This window comes from Daktulosphaira vitifoliae, unplaced genomic scaffold, assembly GCF_025091365.1.
Source record: "Daktulosphaira vitifoliae isolate Bord-2020 unplaced genomic scaffold, ASM2509136v1 Scaffold_1, whole genome shotgun sequence".
Lineage (NCBI taxonomy): Eukaryota > Metazoa > Arthropoda > Insecta > Hemiptera > Phylloxeridae > Daktulosphaira > Daktulosphaira vitifoliae.
This window is the reverse complement of record NW_026099572.1, coordinates 84,879,779-84,901,146: the sequence shown is the minus strand read 5'-3', so window position 1 is coordinate 84,901,146 and position 21,368 is coordinate 84,879,779. Positions and strand designations below refer to the sequence as shown.

Genomic DNA, 21,368 nt, shown 5'->3' with positions numbered 1-21,368 from the left:
AGAGCTGATTCACAACGTGGTGTGGCCTCCCCCGTTAGCCGGATCCCAAAAGTCGGGATCCGTTGCCCGGGCTGCACCACGTGGAGGTGGGGGCAGGACTTCGCGAGGGTTGGCTTAAAATAATAATTCACAAACACATATCACACTAAATAGAGTGAGAAGGACAGGAGATACCTTATGATGTCTTCTCCGGCCCTCCCACCTTCTTGGGACAGTCCCTTGACCGGTGGCCCTCCCCTTTGCACGTGAAGCACGCGCCAGTCCGATCCGGACCGCTACAGGCCGTTTGCACGTGACCCCTTTCGAGACACCTGTAGCAGCGCGGACCTTTGTCTTTTGGGACCCGGATCCGGCACGTGCTCCAACCCACCCTGAGTCGTGTCAGTCCGACCAGCGGTTGCGAGGCCCTAATAGGAACCTCGCACCACGCGAAGCGGCCCTTGCCGCTCCGTGTAGTCGGACTGACACCGACCCGACGGGTGTCGTCACTACATCTTTGGAGAGGATAGTGGTCAACGCCCCTACGACGTCCTCTTCCACTATCCACTCCTCCACGTCTAACAGCATGAACGCCACGGACATCGTTGGGCGATGCACGCGGACGTCCATGCCGTCCAGGGTCTCTCTGACCTTGGCTGCCAGCAGGTCAGCCTGGGACCCTGTACCCCGAACCTCCAGGAGCACTTCTCCCGACTTGGTCCTGCGGGTACCGGAGACCACGACGCCCAGCGCCTGAAGGTCAATATTCGCCATGACCCTTTTTATGATGGCCGAATATTGTTGGCCTTCTTTTAGAGGACCAATAATAATGGCCTCCGTTTTCGGGGCCCTTGCCTTAATTACGGGCCGCGTGATAGCAGGAGGCCCAGGGTTCGGATGGGGGTCCGCCACCGTGTCAGGCGTCTTCCGCCGCCTAACCACCTCAGACCAAGCAACCGGCGGCGGAGCCACAGGTGCTGTCGCGGTCTGGGGCGGAGGACGTGGCAGAGACGCTGAGTCCGTCGCAACAGGTTTACCTTCTTCCTTGCGACTCTTCGTCCTCTTCTTCCTACGCCTTTTTCTGACCCGTTTGACCACCTCAGCGGTGGCTGGCGGGACGAAGAGTGGCACACTCACACACGGTGTGGCTGGCACGCCAACGGGCTCCATGTCCGGTTTGTCAACGCTAACCGCGTGGTCGGTTTGTGTAGCCTTTTCCCTAACCTTTTTCAGAATCGCTCCTTCCGGCGCCCGTGGATTATCCGCTATCTCCGATGAGGCTACCTGAGGGATCCTGGACCGCAGAGACGCTCTCCTGCACTTCTCCTCATCCAGGATCTCCTCCAGCCGCTTTGCACTTCTTTGTGCATGCCCATTCCTCGGCGTTTGTCGATAACTCCTCGGAGCACCGACACTTGCTCGCCAACCCTTTCGACCATGGCCGACGTGGCAGTCGCCTCATCCGCCGGGTCATGCCATCTCTTCCGGCAAGGCTGCACAGAGCTCCTAAGCTCGGTGAGGGCCTGGCATGAGAGGGATATCTGCTGAATGAGATAATCAAGGTGGGTCTCACTCATCAGACTCCCCTCAACTTCTGCCGTTCTTGCAAGGGCAACCACATGGTTGAGGCCGACGTCGAACGTGGTCTCGTCGTCACTTTCGTACTCTTCTCCCAGAGGCGCCCTCCTTTTACCAGGATAACGCAATGGGGGAGAGTTCTCCGGCAAAAGAACGATGAAACCCAACGTAAACTAACCTAATGGAATGGGAGGGGGAACGACGAAACCTTATGTAAACTAACCCAACGTTTTCTAAGAATTTTATCATCGACTACCAGACGCTTAGGTAAGCATATTTCCGACATCAATGGTATAAATATAGTATAATTCTCATAAGCGTCTGTAATTTTATAGGGGAACAAATGCGTCGCTGTCTGTGTGTTATTAATATTAAATGTACAAATCATTTCTAAGAATTTTATTGTTGGCTATCAGACTCTTAGGTGATCATGTTTCCAACATCAAATGTACCACCGTACAGTAACGATCACTTTCGTTTGCATTTTATGATAAAAATGACACCACATGGCATATTTCCAACATCAAAAGTATCATTATATTATGTCGTCTGTAATTTTGTATGAGAACAATTGTGACGCTATCTGTGTAATATTATATTATATCGCTTATAAGCGTCTGTAATTTTTTGGGAAAAATTTTATATTTAATAAACTAACAATGTTTTCTAAGAATTTTATCTATCTTCAGCTACCAGACGCTTAGGCGGATTTCCAACATCAAAGTTACCACCGTACAGTAACGATCACTCTCATATGCATTTATTTTTACATAGTATTTAATCTATCTGCTTTTGATTTATGTAATAAATAAATTAAATATAATAAGGATAAGGTGCTAAATTAAATAACACATTTTTTTTTAATAGTCAAATATATATTTAAGTAATCATTAATGTTTTGAAAATAAAATCTTTTACATTATTTTTTGAAAAAAAACAAATTATAATATTTTATGAACTTCATTAGTCATAGGATTATATTCAAACATTTTGTCGTGTACAATTAAGCAATATGCTGTAGTGTTGGTCGGAAAATTTTCATCAGATTCAAATTCTAATGTAATATCTACTGGCGCATTTTTTAATTTTTCGTTATGCCTCGAACAGTCAATGACAATGAGTGGTGCAGTTGTCTTGAATTCTGTTTTTGTCAGCATAGGACTCGCCATCTCCTTTTCATAGAACGCCTCTTGGAATTGAGTGTACATGTGATATGGTACAGCATATTTATCATTTGAAAAGTCCATTCGCAAGTTATCATAAGGGGTACGATTCTGAATTCAAGTATACTTTTAGAGATGATAACGAACAATGGTCAAATCTACTACTATCTTTGTTTATTTTGTTTTTTCTATCCACTTGAAAAGCTACAATAACAAATCTCGGGCTCTCAGTCTGCGATGAAGTTTTCACAGTCCAGGCTTGTCTTTTACTATTTGGTAGGCCAGGATTTTCATATAGATCCCAACTTCGAAATGCTATTTGAAGCGGTGTTGAGGTTTCCAGGATTTTGAGCATGTCTAACCGCATGGCATCCGACACACTTACATGCGGAACTTTCCATATAACTTTGCTCAAAATAATTTTACAACTTGATAAATTTTCATTTGTCGAGTAAATACAGTTTAAATCTGTACCACTCCGTTGCAATATTAAGTCTTGACGACAATTAACGATGACTTTTTTATGATCCTCGGCAAATCCTAATAATAACCTTAGAGGTATGCATACTTCGAATTTCATACTCGTATTTGCAGTTACAACACTCCAGCCAGCATTTTCAAACCTTGTATGATCATTCGGTGAAAAAGTGACGTATCCTTTTATTGTAGACATTATCCCAGGCATACGCGATCTATCTATTTCTATTGAGTTCAATAAATATCTTATTTCAGTGAAGCAGTGAGCTAGCGAATTGTTAAGCAATTGTACATCTGAGCCGGCAGGAACTCCCGAGAGTTCTCCATCTATCAAGAGATAGGAATCACATGGAAGGGTGTTAACATCTTGCTGTTGAANCTATCAAGAGATAGGAATCACATGGAAGGGTGTAAACATCTTGCTGTTGAATACATATTCGTATCTCATCATTATTTGATAGTGCGCTAACCGAAAACGGTTGATAGGAAAAATAATCCAATTTCACTATGCGGTCTTCATTGTACGGTGTTTCCATTACTTCTAAAATATCGTCCATTGTTAATTGTATAACCCAAAGCAGATAGAATGTCAAGGTTTTCACGTCGTATCTCTTCAACTAGTCGTTGTTTAATGATTGGTTTTTTAATATTACTCTTGGTTTTATTGAATCGAAGAGCCATCGCGTATATGTAAACGTATGGTAACAAGCTCACCTCTANTATATGTAAACGTATGGTAACAGGCTCACCTCTAAAGTTAATCGCTTTATCGTCTTGATCTGTTATTTTCACTGTTATAGAGTATAGTTGATTGGATATTAATGGATAGTATATCAAATTTTTAGGATTTTCAACAATACGGTAACCAGCTGCCACTCCTGGATTAAACTCTTGAACCGTATGACTAGGAATTCCGTTGTCAAATGCGCCATAAGCAGCGTTACAATTTATTTTTACACTAGTTAAATTATTTATGTTAGCAACTTGTTCCGAGNGACTAGGAATTCCGTTGTCAAATGCGCCATAAGCAGCGTTACAATTTATTTTTACACTAGTTAAATTATTTATGTTAGCAACTAGTTCCGAGATATGTATTTTATTTGCGTCGAGTATTTTTCGATGAAAGCCTAAAATACCATCTATACTATTTTCAATNCTAAAATACCACCTATACTATTTTCAACGCTAAAATCTATCTGTCGGCTACACTTTAATTCTGATTTTAAAGTGTTTTTATTATCCTTCAACATGAATGAGATTTTATACGACTGAAGACGTTCTTCTAGATATTTACTAATGTCTTCAAGTTCATAAGTGCCTTCAGGCACTTTAATTTCTATGTTATTTTCAAGAAGCTCGTTATTTGTATTTATCAAAGTGAATGTATTGTTTGACTTGTCAATATTAGGTATTGAATTACATCCGTAAAATCCCAACAATGCAACCTTTGGTGCTCCAGTGAATTCTATCGGTGGAAAAAAACTTGATGTGACTTCCGACGTTGTGTCATGCAGTGTAAGGGTCAGCGATTTGAGCATAGTGATTTTAAAAATTTTAAACACAGCTGACCACAAACGTTTGTGTTATATTTTTGTTTCTGATTATAATTGTATTTCACGCGCAATCCGGTGAAATATTTTTCAAGTTCCAGCGGAGGAGGTAAATTTCCAAAAGAGTCAAAATACACCACGTCCTTGCTTTTCTTAAAATACGCTACCCAATGCGTTCCTTTCCCACGGTCAATGTCCAAATTAACAACTGCACTCTCGTATATTTTGGGCTTGACAGGCAACTTATCTCTCGAAAAGACACCGCGGAAATGACTGATTCCGAATGACTCAGCATATTTTATAATATCTAAATCGCTGAGTGCACGTCGCTTGGGTAGTGTCAATGCTAGTTTTTTTGATGTTTCAAATAGAATCCACCACCCTTCTTTTTCCCAGCATATGGATGCAAGTATAATGCATTACCGATTTTCACTGGTTTATTCGAATTAACGTTTTTTCTGACTTCGTGTGCAGCTCTTACAATACTCGATACTCCACCAGCCAACGATCCTAAAGCTGAAAGTCCAGCAAAAATAGGAATGAGTGGCAGCACACCTCCAAATTTAGGTACTTTGATAGTGCGAGGTGTTTTAAATTTTTGTTTTCCCTTTATAGCAACACGAGCTGCCGCTAATGCCAAGTTTGCCGCACTGTTAATATCTTTTGAATTACGCATAGCTTTACGTCCAACTCGTAGTACACCACCAAAACCCATTCCAATCTTTCTTTTAGCTTTCATGGTATTTGTAACAGCATAAGCTACAGCCTTTTCTCCAAATGAACTATCGTTCGCTTTTACGCGGTCCCAAGGACGTTTTTCCAACTCGTAATCAGCCAAATGCCGTTCTGATAAATCATTTGTTCTTGCGTACGCAATATCATGTTCACGACACGCTGCATCGAGTTTATTTATTCCAGGATCACCACGTGCTAGTCTTTTATTAAGTTTTGTGCCTGGTCCGCAATACTGATACCCTGGAACATGCATTTCAATAGGCAATCGATTAATTATAGAATTAACAATACCGCGTCCTACACTTCGCTTTGTCGCACGTCTTGTTCGCACCATTTTCAATTTATAACTGTAAAGGTTTTTTGAGTTTTTCATCATTTATACTCATTCGTTTGACGAGTAATAACGTGCGCTAATAATGTTTTTTGAGAAACAGAAACATACTCTATCAGTCGATAATGTCGTGGATCTTACAGACCCCATAGAGTCTAAACATGGACCGCTGTTACCCAACACAATAAGATGCATAATATGTGGACCATCGAATTGTGGTAAAACAAATGTTATGTTTAAATTATTAACTGAGGAAAATGGTTTGCGATTCGAGCACCTATACGTTTACACGAAAACCCCGGATCAGCATAAATATAAATTATTAGGTGAGATTATGGATAATGTGGTAAAATTATCTATGTTCATTAGCAGTGAAGACGTGCCTCCACCCGAAAAATTAGAAGCAAACTCTGTATTTGTATTCGATGATGTGGTTTGTGAAAAACAAATTCATATGACATCTTATTTTTGCCGAGGGCGACACAATGGTGTTGATAGTTTTTACCTAACACAGACGTATTCTAGAATTCCAAAACAACTGATAAGAGATAACACTAATATGATTATACTGTACAAACAAGATGAAACAAATCTCAAACACGTTTATGAAGATCATTGTTCCAGTGATATGAGTTTTAATGAATTCAAAGCAATGTGATCACAATGTTGGAATAAAGGACGATATAGTTTCATAACTTTAGTGAAAGATGATGACCTCAACAATGGTCGATATCGATGTGGGCTTGATATATTCATAAAAATGATGCGAGTATATNATTCATAAAAATGACGCGAGTATAAAAAGACGACTCATACTGCTATATGTTTAGTTAATATCAAGATGTCGGATAAAGTGTTGAAAGAAATCATACGCTCTAAACAAAACATAAAAAATAAAATACAGTTAATTCATAGAAATGTTGAGAAATCGGACAATTTTGTACGTACACATATGTCACCGCTGGTGACACCTCTTCAAGAAATAACTAATCAAAATTGTGTTGAAATGGTNTGTCACCGCTGGTGACACCTCTTCAAGAAATAGCTAATCAAAATCGTGTTGAAATGGAAGAAAAGCAAAAGCATAGAAAGTCTATGTTTCGTCATTTAGGAAAAGCCCGTCCTATAGTAAAAACTGATCCAATTACATCCTTAACACCCGAAGAAAATGATATGATACAGAGCTCTAGCGAACCCTCTACATATCAGGAAGAGGAAATAAAGATGGAAAGTTCAATAAAAAATGAACCTTCTACATCTCAGAAAGAAATAAAGACGGTAAATATCGATAAGCCTAAACGCTCGTTTTCTAGTGAAATTCAGCGATAAGATTTTTCAAAGTGGTTGCTAGAAATGGACCCGGTNTCAGCGAGAAGATTTTTCAAAGTGGTTGTTAGAAATGGACCCGGTTTACGGTTTAAAGTATGTGAAAGATAATGTTTTTATCATGGGTAATACTACGGTTAAAATAACCGATGATTTTTCAACTATTAAAGTTGGGACATTAGCACCACGACCGCTAAGTTATGGGTTTTATCAATTATTATTTAAAAGTAAACCTGCAGTTGGTTCATTCAATAAAATAGATTTATCGGATTATAAAACTTTACTACTTTACACTAATGCCCATTTAGGTCGAGATGGAAAATTGAAATGTAATGTAGGTTATAAATATAAATATATCATTAGTAATTTATTTCCTCCGAAAACAGGTAGTGGTGTGTTAACCTACAAAATTTTAAACAAAAGACCTAAACTAGAACTTTTAGACACTGCAAGAAGTGCTGGAAATACAGGCATGGGAAACGAAATACTGTCAATAGAAGAAGAGTTACGAGAACTAGGTGTAATATCATGAGTAAAATAGCAGAGAATGTAGCAAATGAATTACATAGACCGGCTAGAAAAATATTTCCTAGAAGAAGTGTTGTATCGTACGGCAAAGATGACTTGTGGCAAGCAGATTTAGTAGATATGAAAAAATACTCTTCAAAAAATAAAAATTTTACATTTATTTTAACGATAATCGATGTTTATACAAAATATGCATAGGCTGTGCCTTTAAAAAATAATTCTAGTACAGAAGTCAAGTCAGCTTTTGAAAAAGTCTTGTTCAATAGATCTCCAAAAAACTTGCAAACAGACCGAGGTTTAAAATTTTTCAATAAACATTTTCGGATGCTCATGAAGAACAAAAATATAAATCATTATTCAACCTACTCTACAATAAAAGCGGCTGTTGTGGAACGATTTAATAGAACAATTAAAGAAAAAATGTGGAAAAAATTTACTACCAATAGATCATATAGTTGGATAAACATTATAGCAGATTTAATAACAAATTACNAATAATACACAGACAGCACCATAGGAACAACTACTAGTATAGCATCACGTATTCCTGGAAATGTTAGTTTTAAACGGCTACCTATTTTAAAATACAATAAAAAGTTTAATATTGGAGATAAAGTTCGTCTGAATAATTATAAAGCAGTATTTTCAAAAGGATACACAGAAAATTGGACATCGGAAGTCTTTACAATCTCAAAAATTCGTGATACAAAACCTGTCGTGTACGAACTGACAGATGAAAACAACAGACCTATAAATGGTTGTTTCTATGAGCATGAACTTAGCATGATTCAGTTTCCAAAAGTTTATTTAGTGGAAAAGATCATTAAGAAGAATAAAGACAAATGTTTTGTCAAATTTGTTGGTTTGGATAATTCACATAATAAATGGATAGATTCAATCGATATTATATAAAGCATCCATACATTTTTTTTTTTTTTGATATTTATTATAATAAAACATTTTTTTATTATTGTATTAAACATTTAGTTAAATAAATAAACAATTACAAATACAACACGAGGTTTTTTTTATTTAATAATTAAAAATATAAGTATATTTACAATTTTTTTTATATTATGTTACATTTTAAAACTATATACGATTACATGTGTATTACTAACATTTATTTACAATTATTTAACAAAAAAAAATCTTAAAACTATTTATACTAGTACACATATTTTTTACAAATTATGATTTCAATATTTAATTTTAACAATACTTTTTTTTCCAACGAGAATCACTTATATACTACTATATTTGTATTAACCTCCCTGTGGTGGTGGTGTTTGTTTGTAATCATTCAAAGACAGATGGTTTCGGACGACGTGCCCGCTAATCCCCTTAGACTTGATGAGTTCGCTGCCATCCATCTCATATGCGTAGCACTTTGATCGAAGTGCAACGNCGGATCCCCTTAGACTTTATGAGTTCGCTGCCTTCCATGTCAAATGCGTAGCACTTTGATCGAAGTGCAGCGATCTCAAAGAGAGTGAGGCCACCGGTCTCGTCTGAAAACAGGCCGGGCATCTTCTTTCTATCGGTGGAGTAGCAAGGGTGATCCTTGGGAAGGCTAAATGTGTCCACGTGCACCAGTAAATCGGGGCTATCAGCTAAATCCTGGTAGAAGTCGCCGACTCTGAGCAGGTATATGAAGGAGTCTGAGAAAAATGAAAAATATATAAATATTATAAAAAAACATTTCTACTAAATAATTTTTAAATTCTAAAATATTTCTATTTTGTACGGTTGTACTCATCAGTATCTATGTAAAACNACGGTTGTACTCACCAGTATCCATGTAAACCAATTCGATTGCGTTGCCAAAATGTGGTTTCAATACGTCGTAGAAGTACTTGTACATTAGCGTCTTGCTAATGTCAAGCACTACTAAACCGACGTATACTGGTTTGATAAATTTGACAATTTTTGTGTCCATTATGATGGCGNGGACAATCTTTGTGTCCATTATGACAGCGCACAACCTTTCACCGTATTTGATACAGTCGTTGAAGGTTGGTTGGTTTACGAGCTTGCTTAGACGTTTGGAACTGGAGATTAGCTCAATGCGTGTACGCTTTCGCATGTTCTCCATGGTTTTCCCTATAAAATGTAAAAAATTATCGAATAACCCACAACTGCTTTAGCATTGAGCATGCACTTACCAAAGACGGCATTATTCATTAGCTAGAAAAACGCTATTTTAAAAGCATTTGCCGCCTATTTCCGCATTTCAGTGTTCAACTCAATGTATGGTTTCAACCAAGCACTTTGTTGAAACTCTAAAACGCGGTGCACCTGCAGTACAAATATTTATATTAGTATCATCGCTTATAGTTTATAGGTTAACTATACATACTTTATCGACTTGCAGTCCGTGTGCGATCGCCTGTTTAAGATTAACGTAATGTACGACGTACCGCTGTTTGGGTTTCAAAGTGGCCATGAGTTTGGTCTCTTTGGAACCCGGCGGTACATCGTTGACAAGCAAGAACGGCAAGTCGTTGTGCTCGTCATGCAGCTCTTGTGGATACAATACGTCCACTTCATATATACGCCCCGTATTACCAGTGTCCGACAACGATTGGAGGTCAGCCAGAGGGTCTGTTCCTTTATACCACCGGAAGCCACCGTACGGCATGGGCTGACTCATAGCCCACCCGTAAAGGTTATTGCCTGTATACATTAAACGTTTTTAAATCACCGCTCAATTATTGCGCGTTTATATATACGTATAGATTACTTACAGTCTTGATACACGATACACGAGTCTGGTTTTGACGGATCGTAATCGGGTGTCTTAGGATTGTTAGCCTTTGCATAGTGCTTAACAGCCTGCACTAACCCACCACGAATACCCTGTTCCACCATCAGTCGCATGTCATAGTCGTTCAAGAACTCCAGCTTCATCCTGGTGTATTTCAACATACTATCGAAGCTAAAACCAGGCGCGGTGTATTAGTGCGCCGGGTCCAAATTGTATGTGGAAATACAGATGTCGCGGAAGTTCTCAAACACATCAGCTAACAACAACACGTCAATCTTAAGGTATAGGTCGCTGTACTCACCGGGGGTTGAGCAGCCGAAACGGTTCCATACCTCCGTGGCATGTCTATAGTCATCATCATCGATATTCGACTCACTTAACTGTCTATAGAAAGCGTCATGAGGCGGTAGTTCCGTTTCTTCCAATTTAATCCAACTATCAGTGTACTCGTAGGGGTATACGCCCTTACGCGTCACCAACAACATGTCTTCCGGACGGAACACCTTGGCCGTTTCCCGAAATTTAACGAAATCAGGCGTCATTAGGTTACCGGCCAAGGTGGACAGGGAGGAGGCCATGAACCGGAAGGTGTCGACGAACCGTATGGAAAAGTAATTGGTTACGTATTTCGTGACTGAAATATACTTCTCCTCGGAATTCGGTATGACCGAAATCCTTTGGTCGTCGTACCCCAATTCAGTGACGATGAAATGCGCATCGTAACCTGATAGATTGTGTAAGAAGCACGGCACAAAGTTGACCGTCTTCACTTTTAGGTTACATGCATTGCACAACGTCTGTCTGAATCGCCCCGATAAATGGCAGTGGTCTGCGACTTTAGGGTTGGAATCCTTGAATGCTGAACGGCATAAGTCGCATACCACTTTCTCCCCGTGCCTGCGCACATCATCGGCAGACATTCTGATAGGAACGTTAGTTTTGCGCAACAATTTAGAAATGTTGCGCGTCACTTCAGTTACAGCCATCACGAATGCCTTAGCGACCTCTTCGCGATCCTCGGAGCCACGGTATATCACCGGTGATTGTGGTATACCGTAGCGTTCGAGGAGCTCGGAGGGTACATCGTCCGATGTTTTCAACCCATAGCTCATGGGATGCACAGTCCTGGTGTATGCACCCATGCGATCGTCTGTTTTCTCCAGTAAGGCCTCAAAATCGGCGTAGATGACGAACGGTAACCGTTGCGTCTTTACCCACGCTTCAAATTCGACCTTACTGCCCTCTGCCGGCATAACAGGTAAAATTGGTTTATTTTTGCCGCATATCAACTTGTGTTGCTCCAACGCTTGTTGACCCCGAAGAATATGCTTTTTAGGCCGATCATCAAAGCAGGTGAAGCAACGTTTGCAAGTGTATATGCGACCTTGGTGTCTGGTTTTTTGTTTACGAGCAAGCTTAGAAAAATCTGAAATGTACGCGTAATGTGATTTTTCAGAGTCGCCAATATACAATAGGTCAAAATGATTCTGTTGTTCTTGGTCGGCAACTCTTAGCGGATACACCAACCACTTCATCTTAACGTCGTCTCGTTCCAAGCCGTACACGTTGACAGACACGTTAGGGTTTTGTCGTTCAAATATTTTAATTTGGGACACAGGTGTGGGGAACGTCAACCCTGTGAAATTATACCTGTGATCCTCGTTAAAATATTTTCGATCAACGCGATATTTGTGGTCTCCCTTGACGTGTCTCGCCAAAATAGACCACTTGAAATAAGACTGATCGATATTCTGTGGGTTGATGATTGCTTTTCTATTATTAATTTCGGACGGAATCGGAATATATGATGAGCCGGCGAGGGGCGTATACTTGTATACGCTGAGCATAATGCCGTCGATATGCGATAAAGTAAAGCCGCTACCCCTCCCAGAGTACACGTCTTCCTCGACGAGCATAACCTCAAAATCTTCATCGACCGCACACCCGATATCTGTATCGGATAGCAATGCCTTAGCTCGTGTTTTAAAGGCACGGTCCTCGGGCGGTGCTTCCGATAGCGGTATATGATATGAGGCCTCCAATTTGAGATTTTACTTGATCGGTCGGTTACCTACAATTTCAGCGAGTATGACCACCAGCTCGGGTTTAACGGCGCGCAGAAAATCTCGATAGCTCGCGAAATTCTCCACGTTCTTCCGATAAAACCAAACGGCCTCCGATCCAATGCGCAATCGATCTCGGAGAAATCATGGGTATCCGTCAATTGCATACGTAACCTTTTCGAGCTAACCGCGCTGTTGTTAGCCCTACTACGCTTAGCCGCCTCACGTGATGAAACAGATGTCGCAGAAGTAACTTAAATCAAAAATGAAATAAATTATTCTTTTTATACATTAAAGTAAAGTAAAGAAAATTTTTTTTTTTTTATATAATAAAAATAAATTGAAAATTAAAATAAAATTGATAATAAAATTAGGTATTGGATTTATTTTATTATTTTTAATAAATTTATTATTTTTAATAAATTTATGAATTTAAAAATTAAAAATTAAAAATATTTTAAAAATAAATTTATTAAAATAAAATAAGTTTATAATTGGAAAATTTTACATACCTTGTGTAGAAGACGCTTGATCTTGCTGGTTCATGGTTTTATTTATACGTGTAAATTATTAAATAATAAATTTCTGGTTTTCAAAATGACAACTGCACGTTAATGACAATTAAAAACAAATGTGACAGGACAAGAAGTATTTCACCGGTTATATAGTAAAGAATAAAATACTGCGTAGGCGTGAAACACATCCAGTGGTGTCATTTTTATCATAAAATGCATACGACAGTGCTCGTTACTGTACGGTGATACCTTTGATGTTGGAAATATGCTTACCTAAGCGTCTGGTAGTCGATGATAAAATTCTTAGAAATTATAGCTATACATTTAATAATACACAGACAGCGCCGCAATTGTTCTCATATCAAATTACAGACTATTATGAGCTATATAATATAATGGTACCTTTGATGTTTGAAATACGCTTACCTAAGCTTCTGGTAGTCGATGATAAAATTCTTAGAAATTATAGCTATACATTTAATAATACACAGACAGCGCCACAATTGTTCTCATATCAAATTACAGACGCTTATGAGCGATATAATATTATGATACCTTTGATGTCGGAAATATGCTTACCTAAGCGTCTGGTAGTCGATGGTAAAATTCTTAGAAATTATAATGCCATAACGACAAACGATACCATTGTTCTCATAAAATTCATACGATAATGATTATTACTATATGACGACATCTTCAATATTAAAAAAATATGTTTACCTAAGCGTCTGGTAGTTGATGGTAAAATTCTTAGAAATGATTTGTACATTTAATAATACAAAGACAGCGTCACAATTTTTTCCCATAAAATTACAGACGCTTATTAGCGATATAATATTATGATACCTTTGATGTCAGACATATGCTTACCTAAGCGTCTGCTAGTCGATGATAAAATTCTTAGAAAACGTTGGGTTTCATCCTCTCCCTCCCCCGCATTAGGTTAGTTTACATAAGGTTTTGTCCTCCCATTGCATTATGTTAGTTTACGTTGGGTTTCAGTAAAGACAAGTAGATATAAAAAGATATGAATTAAGCTCCTCTCATAGAGGTATTAAACGCTGAGGTATTCTTGTAGTGGCCGGGGTCTTGGCCTCCTATCTGACACCCAGTCAAAGCGTAATGGTAACTGGTATGTGCTTTAGTGGAAATACTGAATAAATTGAATAAAAATTGACCCGAAGGAAATATAGTACAAATAGTCTTTTCAGGTATTTATTGATATATTTTTAATCAATAGTTAATAGTAAGGTCACCTAATCAACTATTACAATACTTATAATATATAAAACGTAAGTCCTCTTTTAATTTTGATTTTGTCTTCTATAAGGCTCCTAATATCCATGTAGATTTAACATAATTAACCGTCCTGAATCTTCAATTGCACTCGTATACATTAAACACAACAAATATGTACTTCTTAAAAGTAATTTTAAATTTCATCGCAATTGTATTTGGGCTATTCAATTCCGTTCACACACAATGTCACAAATATAGATCAGCTGATATGTACAAGCCCGCACCCACTTGTTATGCTCTTTATCAAGCGAGTGTTTAGTTTTCATGTAAACTTCTGAATTCAGCTATCCATAATTTGCCACTGTATATGCTCAGTGTAAATATTGCAAACATTAAATTTGGAAAAAATCGTAATTTAATTGCTTTAATAATGTTTTAATTTAATTGAAATTGAAAAAAAAACTAGTGATATTCGAATCGAATCAAAAATCTTAAGTTTGAAAATCAAATTTAAAATTGTAAAAAATTAAATCGAACTTTTTTATTGAAAACAGTTTGATAATTGAACAATTATAATCAGATATCGAACTAAATTTGTTGAATAATGATAAAAAAAACCAATACAGGTGGTTCACAGCATAATTGTGACGTGGCATAGTTGGATCAAGTATAATGATATCTGACAGTGATTAATATCACTAAAAAAAAAACGCTCCGATGCAAATCTTTAGATAGTTTTTAATTTTAAAAAATTGGTAGATTATTCCAAAAGTTACATGATCTGCTGGTTCCTTATTAATATCCTGATTAAGATAAAGTATGTCGAATGAAAAAGGGATTATTAAAAATAATTATTTCTCATAAAAAAAATTGTGTTGATCCATGAACTTTTCAATAAGTTATAGCATTATAAAGTTAAAAATGTAAAAAATAAAATCGAAAATTTTCACACAAAAATAGCATTCGGTAGCCATTTTCACCGTGAAGACAAAATAAAGTCCAACATTTTTTTTTTAATTTTAAAGCATATTACATAAGCTTCAATTTAAGATATATACACCCAAACAAAAACCTTGATCTATATAATAAATTCATTGTTCAATTTGATAAATATATCATTACTATTGAACCTATAATATATTTATCAATATGATAATTTTTTTCTTGTCTTGAACAATAATTATTCACAAGAATAGTTATTTTGTTCGTATTAATAAAACATTATCATAAACCCTTGATAAAATTTCTCTATCAAAATTGATTGAGGTTTTTCTTTGGGTATATAAAAGTGTCAGTATTTCTGGAACACTTTCAAAAATTAAGTTGAAAAAGTTCTACTTTCTATATGCATTTTTATGTTTTGAACCACCTCTGTATTAAAGGAAATGGTCCGATTTAAAAAAAAAAGTATATCGAATGAAAGATCTATATAAATACTACTTCTCATAAAAAAATTGTAATGATCCATACATTTTTCAAAAAGTTACAGCATAATAAAGTTAAAAATGTAAAATACAAAATCGAAAATTTTTACATAAAAATATCATTTGATAGCCATTTTGACCGTGAAGACAAAATAAAGTCTAAAATTTACGTTACAGGGAACGAGGGAAATTTTTTCAATTTTTGAGGATAATGTATTCGACTATATACGATTTGTGATCTTTTACGTATCATTGAAAGTTATTTTTCTCGACTTCAAAGAAACAAANTAAAAATATCATTTGATAGCCATTTTGACCGTGAAGACAAAATAAAGTCTAAAATTTACGTTACAGGGAACGAGGGAAATTTTCGACTATATACGATTTGTGATCTTTTACGTATCATTGAAAGTTATTTTTCTCGACTTCAAAGAAACAAAAAATTTAGATATGTTTAATTTTTTATACTATGTCAATTAGATTAGTATAATATTTATGAAAATCAGTGTAATCCCCTTATAATAAAATAAAATACAAAACCCAGAATTTTAACACAATAATAGCAAATTTTTGAATACGGTAGCTATTTTCACCATGAAGACAAAATAAAGTCCTAATTTTCTTTTTAATATTTAAGTATAATACATAAGCTTCAATTTAAGATATATATAAAAGTGTCAGTATTTTCGGAACACTTTCAATAGTTTAGTTGAAAAAGTTGATTTTTTGTGAAAAACTTGTCATTTTGAGTCTCCCACTTTGGCCCGGTTAAAGAGTTAAATTTATAAAAAATATATACCAAATATTAGATAAAGACATCAAGCATCTATAGAAAAAAAAAATTATATTGATTTGTTTATTTTTGAAAAAGTTATGGCACTTTTAAGTAAAAAAAATTGAAAACATTTCGAAAATTAGCGATTTTTAAATTCGTAATTTTTTTGGAGGTTTCCCCCATTTACGGGAACGAGGGAATTTTTTTCAATTTTTAAGGGTAATGTCTTCGACTACATACGATTTGTGATCTTTTGACGTATCGTTGAAAGAAATCGGTTCGGTGAGAGCTGAGAAAAAGTGGTAACAGACACAAAAGAAAAAAAAAACATATCATAGTAAACCAATACCTTCTCAGCTTCGCATTGAAGCTAAAATTGAAAGTTTGTTTTAAGTTGAACCTTAAATATCAACATGAAAAACTTTAAGACATACTCAGCCATAGTGAGCTTGGATGAGGTAATTTTGAAGTTATTAATTATTATTATCGATATCTAGTTAAATGTGAATATTTAACTAGCTATGTGACTATTTACTATTGCAATACAATACTTTATACTTTACATACATGTATTACAAATTTATAATATATACGTTTAATTAAAACTAAGATTTTGACCAAATTATATTGTCTTATATAAAATTAAAAATTTTAAGTGATCATTAAATAGTTATTTTCTTCAACTGAATAAATTTTTATTTTTATTTCACAAAACAATTAACCAATAAAAATTAACAGGATTTCCCACTATACCTTATATGCGTTTTCAAAATGCTCTAATACACTATATGATCATTTATATCTTGTGATTTATAGGTTCACATGTAAATTTATGAAAATATGTTTCTACAACAATGTTTTGTCAAAAAATATTCGCCCATTCATATTAACGTATATAAAATTTTATATTATATAAAATAATAACAATTTTTTTAAATATTAATATAATTTTAACTGTAAGACTTATATTTTAATGCGTAATAAGAAATTTAAATTTGTTGTTCTTAAATAGAAAATTCATTATTTTAATTAAAAATAAAATAATTTCAAAAGTATGTTAATTAAAGAAAATATTGTATGCGTTTATTTATCATCAATCATAGTTAATTACAATTAAGTGAAGTTATTTCATTTATTTTTACATTATATTTTCAGATTAATATCAGGAGAAAATGTTAAAACTATCATATTTTTCATTTTTGTAAGTATAGTATATTCGGTGCATTTTATTTTATTAATTAACATTTAGTACTTGAATTAAGCGTGAACGCATAAGGATGGAGCTTCTATTCTAAAATAAAAAAAATTGTCAATTAAAAATTACTTAGTATATGAAATGACTATAGATGTCTTTTAGATATTAATTAAAAATTAAATTAAAAACTATAATAAAAAAAAAAAATGTTTAAACTATTTAGAATAGTGTAAACAGTCTGTACATGTTGAAATGTGTATGCTTATGTATTTGTATTAATAAAGTTTTTTACTTATTCATTGTTGATTTATTTATATTAAAAATTCACTTGTTCCTCGTAAATTAAAATAATCGTCCAAAAAATTACAATTTTTATGGTTAAATTTCGACATTTTTTAATTTAATATAATAAACTAGATCAAAAATTCTTACTTTGGATATTCTTTTATGCAATTTAATAAAAAACCTAAATACAGGAATGGATTGAAAATAAAATCACCCATGTATGTTTAAATTATTATTTTCCTATACAATATTTGGAAATATTTTGAAACGACTCTATACATTAAACCTATACAAAATTAAAGATTTTGAAATATACTCTAAGATTAAAAAAAATTTGTCCCAGCGACTGATCCTCCATTATGAGAAATTAGAAGTCAAAGTAAAAAAATTCTTTATTTAAAGTACNGCGACTGATCCTCCATTATGAGAAATTAGAAGTCAAAGTAAAAAAATACTTTATTTAAAGTATTTTTTTTTTTAATTAAACATTTCCACAAATTATAGTAGTATATGACTAATTTTTATGTTAAAATATGCAGAAAATCGTTTATAAACAGTTATAATATTGTTTTGTGTATGCAGCTCAAATATTTTAATAAACTCAAAAAGATTACTCAAATAGGTTAAATATGATATTTTGAATCGAAATTTTGCACAGATTATTTTTAACAAATAAATAATCGAAATGTATATTATTGTATTATAACTTTGAAAAAATAATTTTTTTTTTGTTTTTTAATTCTTTCTTTATATGTAAAAATTCGTTTTTTTAATAATGAGCAAATATATGAAAAATTAGAGCTAATACAAAAAGTCTAATAGCACATTTGAAATCAAATTGGTTTATAAAATTATATTTATCTCTAATGAAAATTTCTTATTGAATTTCGATTAAATACCCTGGGTATTTATTCATAATTAACAACAAATTATTTTTTGAATAGTTGAAATAAACTGGTTATTGCATCAACCTCTTCAATTTTGTTACACGTTTGCCACAAAGTTAACGAAGTAAAGAAATATTTATATTATTTTTATTATACACATTTCTCTGCAGAATCCTTAAAGAATCCAATTTCAAGTTTTTTTTATATGATATATGTATCTTTTTTTAATATTTTTAAAATTATTTTTGAAAACTTTTGTAAAACCGTCAAATCACAATAGTTTACTGGTTACTCGCTACTAATAAGAGCACAGTGAGAATTAATTCGTTTTCCTTTTTTTTCTGGACGAAGTCATTTCCAATAATAGTTGTGCGTTTATTTGAAAAACCATATTTCTATTTTGCATCAGATTAAATGTCAGAATATTTCATTTTGACATATTTTTAGAAGATTGATGGTCATTAGAAGTTATTATCGTTCTTAGATGTCTTGTGTTCCATACTTAAACATGTTTTGGCTACTTTAAGTTTTACTCAATTGATCTATTTTTCGGGTCACATTTACAGTTGATTTTGTGAAAGTACTTGACTTCAATCATCGGAGTTACAATGTGGTGTATTTGAATTTAATGGAATTGAAAGTTTTTTAAATTGTTAATAACAATTGTCTATATTTAGAATGGCAATAGTGCTCTTTGCATTGTGATTCACTGATCTTAAAAATTGTTACAATTCTTAGTGACATTTTAGCGTGACAAAAGGTACCTCTTCATTTTGATTGAGCCGAATGTGTGCTACGACGGCGTTTATCATTCAAATAATCACAATAAAGTATGTTTTTTATTTGTGCGTATGCGAGATCACTTGTGTACTACTTCAGACCAGTTTGTGGACGACATTTGTGTGTACACTCACCCCGTTCCTTTCCTACCTTGAACGTCATTTGCACTGCTAACCTCCTACATTGTCACCTTATGATATATTCTAATTCAAATTGCTCTTAATAATTTCCGACACTGGGTAGTAAAATTTGTTGACCCCTACTCCTAAGGCTAGCCATGTGTAGCCATCGGACCGCCGGGTCAAACGTCAGAGGATTTGGTCGGAAATAATCCATCGTCGGAACTGGAACGTTCGTCCGTAGCTGGAATTTTTTTTTTTTTGTTGTGAGTGTTGCAAAAATGTGTATTTTTTTGGGTTGGGTTTGGTTTTTACAATGTTACTGTATTTATCCAACTATTGCTTTATTTGTTAAATCCCCTAAACTTTAAATAGTGGTATATCGTTTAAAATTTATTAAAATTAATTTTTTCTTTTTGAGAAATTTTTTTAAGATAAACAAGATTAATATAAAAAACTGATATACTTTGTTTATCCTTATTATTTTTTTTTCTTTCTCATTGTTACTTTAATTTGTGGATGAGGTTTATTGACCATTCTGTTTTTTGCCTCATGTTAATTTTTTTTTGCGTGTTACATCTTTAATAGACCCGTGTATCTTGTATTTTTTTTCCTTTAAAAAATCAACGTGCCCTATTTTATAACGTACGAACAACAGACTTGTCTATGGTCATTCCTAATCATCATGATTATGTGACAGCTGTCACGAGATTGTGGTGTACATCAACTATCAACGATTCAAAATACATCAAATACAGCTTTAGTTAATTTTAAGACTATAATTATATCGGGATTTAATAGTATTATGACCTGCTCGAATATAAAAAATATTTTCATTTTAATGATCATTATTAGTAGTTTGGTTTAATATGATGACTTTAAAATTGGACAACATTTATTTTTTCTGTTGTCTACTGTTTTTTTGCAAAATAATAAATTGATTTCAATGTTCAATATGTTATTTTTTTTTAAATCCTACTGTGATCCGATAATATATTGTTTAGCTCAGTGAGTTGGTGACCCTCGTTCATATTATTCACAGCGCCATGAAAAGTTACAAATTTTATACATGGTGGCCAAATAATTCGAATTTTATGTTATTTGTAACGTTTCAATTATAACGATAATCTTTTTTTTTGTTCATCAATTTTTTTTTTTTAACCAATGGTATAAAATATTTATTAGAAAAGGAAAACCTTTCTTGGCTACTTCGGGAACACTAATTTGCAGTAAAAATTTTAGTATCTTACAAACTAATTCAATTTATTATCAATACAAATGTAACCATTCTTTCTATATTTTAATTGACTAGTTTAACCATTGACACGGCCACGGCGTTGTCACCCGTTTGACACCCCGCGGTCGTATCAACTCCTTCACAGCCACCGAATCACTATAAACCGGACCGTTACACACTCGCGTTATCGTTGTAATGTAAAGTCCAACAAATGCTTAGCGTCGAATACCTCGCCGTAATAATACATCCAGTCAGTCATCTTCGTGACACCTATATTGTTGGTTTCGCCGTCCATCTTACCGAACGCCTCCGCACTGTCGAACATTTCGGATATCTGTCACCAATTCATTTTTCAGTATTATTATTTTTGGTTCGCCTATTACTCTTGTATTACTGTTCTCTTTTTAATTAAACG

At 34.6% G+C, this 21,368-nt stretch overlaps 3 protein-coding genes across 10 annotated transcripts in view; 1 reads left to right on the top strand and 2 right to left on the bottom strand.

Moving 5' to 3' along the window:
• Positions 1-21,368, top strand: part of LOC126894566 (uncharacterized) — a 129,313-nt gene that overhangs the window by 47,302 nt on the left and 60,643 nt on the right. The gene's annotated exons all lie outside the window — the stretch shown is intronic.
• Positions 1-21,368, bottom strand: part of LOC126894563 (uncharacterized) — a 226,991-nt gene that overhangs the window by 189,061 nt on the left and 16,562 nt on the right. The window contains exon 5 of one of the 2 annotated variants that reach the window (XM_050665673.1): positions 17,508-17,741. The exons of the other annotated variant lie outside the window; for it this stretch is intronic. The gene's annotated coding sequence lies outside the window, so the exon portion shown is untranslated. Of the gene's footprint in view, positions 1-17,507; positions 17,742-21,368 lie in introns of those variants that run through there. 2 annotated transcript variants of the gene reach the window in all.
• Positions 9,625-15,295, bottom strand: LOC126894544 (uncharacterized). Of its 2 annotated transcripts, none has more exons than XM_050665630.1 (5): positions 13,010-15,295; positions 10,415-12,750; positions 10,027-10,343; positions 9,833-9,965; positions 9,625-9,770 (listed from the first exon to the last, which is right to left on the bottom strand). In XM_050665630.1, the coding sequence occupies exon 2, from the start codon at positions 12,348-12,350 to the stop codon at positions 10,626-10,628; it is 1,725 nt and encodes a 574-aa protein (XP_050521587.1). In that variant the 5' UTR covers positions 12,351-12,750; positions 13,010-15,295; the 3' UTR covers positions 9,625-9,770; positions 9,833-9,965; positions 10,027-10,343; positions 10,415-10,625. Both variants share the same exon structure in this region, with proteins under 2 accessions (XP_050521587.1, XP_050521588.1).

Bases quoted from the DNA above. Each gene is read 5' to 3' on its own strand.
- LOC126894544 (XM_050665630.1), bottom strand. From the start codon at position 12,350: ATGCTCGTCGAGGAAGACGTGTACTCTGGGAGGGGTAGCGGCTTTACT.